Genomic DNA, 2,831 nt, shown 5'->3' with positions numbered 1-2,831 from the left:
GTGCCACGACTTGCATTCCAAATGGTGTTGTCAAAAAATTGCTACGGCTTGACAACATTTTCATCTAACGCATCAATGGATGCAAAAGTCTGGGTCTACTCCCTTTTCAAAAAAAGAGATCAGTTTAAAAGTCAACTCTTGCAACCCGACCACATAGGCAGAAAAAAGAATCACGTTCGAGGGAGCTAAGATTCACCTGAAGTCAGAATAAATTCCTCCCCACTCTATCCTCACTTTAGTGGTGCGTCTAACGTCGGCGGACGGCGAATGGATTTCTGTGGCCGACAGATATCTGGGATCAAGATGATTTTTGTGTTAGTTGGTATGGTTTTCGGTCAGTATCTTTCTATCTATGGTTGTCATCATTGGCGATAGTTGTTGCTCTGCTGCTTTAGTCCTTTAAAGTCTTAGCACGAACGATTTTTTTTAGATAAAAGGCACGACGTGCCGATTTTAAATTAATAAAGCCCTCAAGGTTCAACAATGTACGATAAGCACGATGAGTTTTCATATACCTACTATAACAAACTATACTACGATAAGCTTTGCTTGACTCCGGTGATGAAGGGGTGAGGGCACACCATTAGCTCGTATTAGTGCCTGCAGTCGACGCTAGGTGATCTAATTACCTATAATTTTATTGCTTTTCAGACTCTGTACTGTTGATTATTAATAGATTCTTGAAAGTTTTGAAAAAAAAGAACTGCCCGAATGACTGAAAACAGTTTCGCTTTCAGGCAACGGTAGAAACACCTGCAAATTCATTTCCTCGTCTCACTTTTGGCAAAGCATTTCCTGGTCAGCCAGGCAACTCGGTGGAACAACCTGCCCATAGGCAACTCCATGCGCATTCCGGCAGAGCGACTCGGCCGCTCCCGGCTGCTTCCCGTAGCTCAGCCGGACGTTACGCATGGTGATTCCGGAGCACGGCCGGCTCGGGCTGCAGTCGAACCGCACGGCCACCGGCGTCGCCGACGTCCCGACAACGTCCGTGAATGAGACATTGGTGATCTTGATCCCCGATCCCTGAAACAAGACACACGCTCTGCGCCAGCATTCCCCGAGAGTTCGGTGTTGAAATACACATAGTTGGGTATGGTACCTCGGTGGGGCAGCTCACGTTTCCCGGGCAGTAGTTCTGGTCGACGATGATGGGGTTCCGGACGTCCCTCATGACCACGTCGGAGAACGCGACGCCGTCGACGAGCCCGTTGTTGGCCTTGGCCCACGTCTTGATCCGCAGCCCGTTGGTCGTACCGGCGAGCGTGACGGCCCTGACGGTGATGTTCCGCACGGCCAGCTGCTCCGGCGTGTCGCCCAGGCTCCCAATACTGACGGACAGATAGAGCAGATTATTGTAGTACACTAAAAAACAGTCGATGGACACAACTCGAGCTGCTCACTAACCTGATGCCGTGCCCCGGGCCGCAGCTGACGCCTTGAATCCACACGTCCGACGAGCCCTCGACCATGGAGATGCAGTCGTCGCCGGTGCCGATCCTGGCGTTCCGGACGGTGACGTCGCTCGACTGCTTGATGTGGATGCCGTCCGTGTTGGGGCTGCCCCCCGGCGCCGACACCACCGTGTCCACTATCGCCACGCCGGTGCTCGACTGGACCGTCACATGGATGCCGGCGCTGTTCAGCGACGTCAGGCCTTGGATCAGCACGTTCCTAGACCGGTATATCGTCAACGACTGCGTTCCAACGACCACTCAATAACTCAATGTTGACATTATCGACTCACAGTCCTTTTCTTTTCACTGGAAGAAAATACTGACCCTTGTTGCGGCGGGGCAAGACGAGCCGCCGCCGGCTCTCCGGCACGCCCAGTACGCCTGGCCCCTGCCGTCGAGCGTGCCGCCGTTGATGGTCACCCCGTCCACGTTCTGGAACACGATCCAGAGCTGCACGCCGGCGTACGGCACCGGCGCGAGCACCGTACCCGCGATGTCCACGGTCACCGCGCCGCTCCGGCACGGGCCGCTGAACCTCGCCCTGGACACCAAGAACTCACCTGCCGGCACGACAACCGCGGCCGAGTCCTCCTCCGCGCACGCCGAGGCCCAAGCGCTGAGGAACGCGCTGGCGCAGTCCGTCCGGCCGTCGGCCACGGCGCCGTAGTCGACGACGCTGTAGGACGTCGCGGCGGCGCCTCTAGCCACGGCGGCCAGTGACACGCACAGGTGGGCGAGGAGAGCGAGGTTGGAGCGCTGTGCCGGCATTGGGCAGTAGCGCCTCGTGGTCGATCTGTGCGTGGCCGGAGATGCGTGTGTGCACAGCATTGGGGTCGTGCCGTGCAAGTTTGTTTTCGTTTCGGATGCACAATACTAGGAGTTGTGTTAAGCAACACACATTGTCACATTGATATAAGTTCCTAAAAGAAGCAACACTGATAGGTACTTGAGTTTTAGTTTGCAGAGCGTGCACAAAATTAAAATGACATGCATTTCAGTAGATTTTTTTTTTTGTGTGTGTGTGTGTAAGGCCTGAAATTGGTTGTTCTCGTGGGGTACTGCAAAAGTTGGTGTGACTCATATCACCTTTTGGACTCGACATTTAGAAGGCCCATTAAGATGAAGAAAGGACTATGATACCTTTTCAAAGGGAGAAAATGTTCGCCTCATTCCATTAGTGAGGAAGATAGAACATAAGCTGCATTACAAACAAACGAAGGCTATGTCTATTACTCAATTGACGAAGATTTCGTAAATTCCCAATAGACATGTTTTGTGTTACATTTCTTATTTATCTTTGTAATTCAAAATCAGCGGAAGTAATCGATGTATAGATCCCTAATTTTACTTTTCTCGACGAGTTCGTTGCATATT

At 52.3% G+C, this 2,831-nt stretch overlaps 1 protein-coding gene across 1 annotated transcript; it reads right to left on the bottom strand.

Moving 5' to 3' along the window:
• Nucleotides 1–774: 774 nt before the first annotated feature.
• Nucleotides 775–2,225, bottom strand: LOC124700195 (polygalacturonase-like). Its single transcript, XM_047232361.1, has 4 exons — nucleotides 1,782–2,225; nucleotides 1,408–1,697; nucleotides 1,103–1,331; nucleotides 775–1,026 (listed from the first exon to the last, which is right to left on the bottom strand). Exons 1-4 carry the CDS (start codon nucleotides 2,223–2,225, stop codon nucleotides 775–777), a joined length of 1,215 nt encoding a protein of 404 aa, XP_047088317.1.
• Nucleotides 2,226–2,831: the final 606 nt, after the last annotated feature.

Source organism: Lolium rigidum, chromosome 3 (assembly GCF_022539505.1).
Source record: "Lolium rigidum isolate FL_2022 chromosome 3, APGP_CSIRO_Lrig_0.1, whole genome shotgun sequence".
Lineage (NCBI taxonomy): Eukaryota > Viridiplantae > Streptophyta > Magnoliopsida > Poales > Poaceae > Lolium > Lolium rigidum.
The sequence above is the reverse complement of the archived record's forward strand: the minus strand, read 5'-3'. Positions and strand labels throughout refer to the sequence as shown.

Bases quoted from the DNA above. Each gene is read 5' to 3' on its own strand.
- LOC124700195 (XM_047232361.1), bottom strand. From the start codon at position 2,225: ATGCCGGCACAGCGCTCCAACCTCGCTCTCCTCGCCCACCTGTGCGTG. The intron at 1,698-1,781 runs GTCAGTATTTTC...GTTGGAACGCAG, and splicing joins CTTGCCCCGCCGCAACAAGG to TCGTTGACGATATACCGGTC. The intron at 1,027-1,102 runs GTACCATACCCA...GTCTTGTTTCAG, and splicing joins ACGTGAGCTGCCCCACCGAG to GGATCGGGGATCAAGATCAC.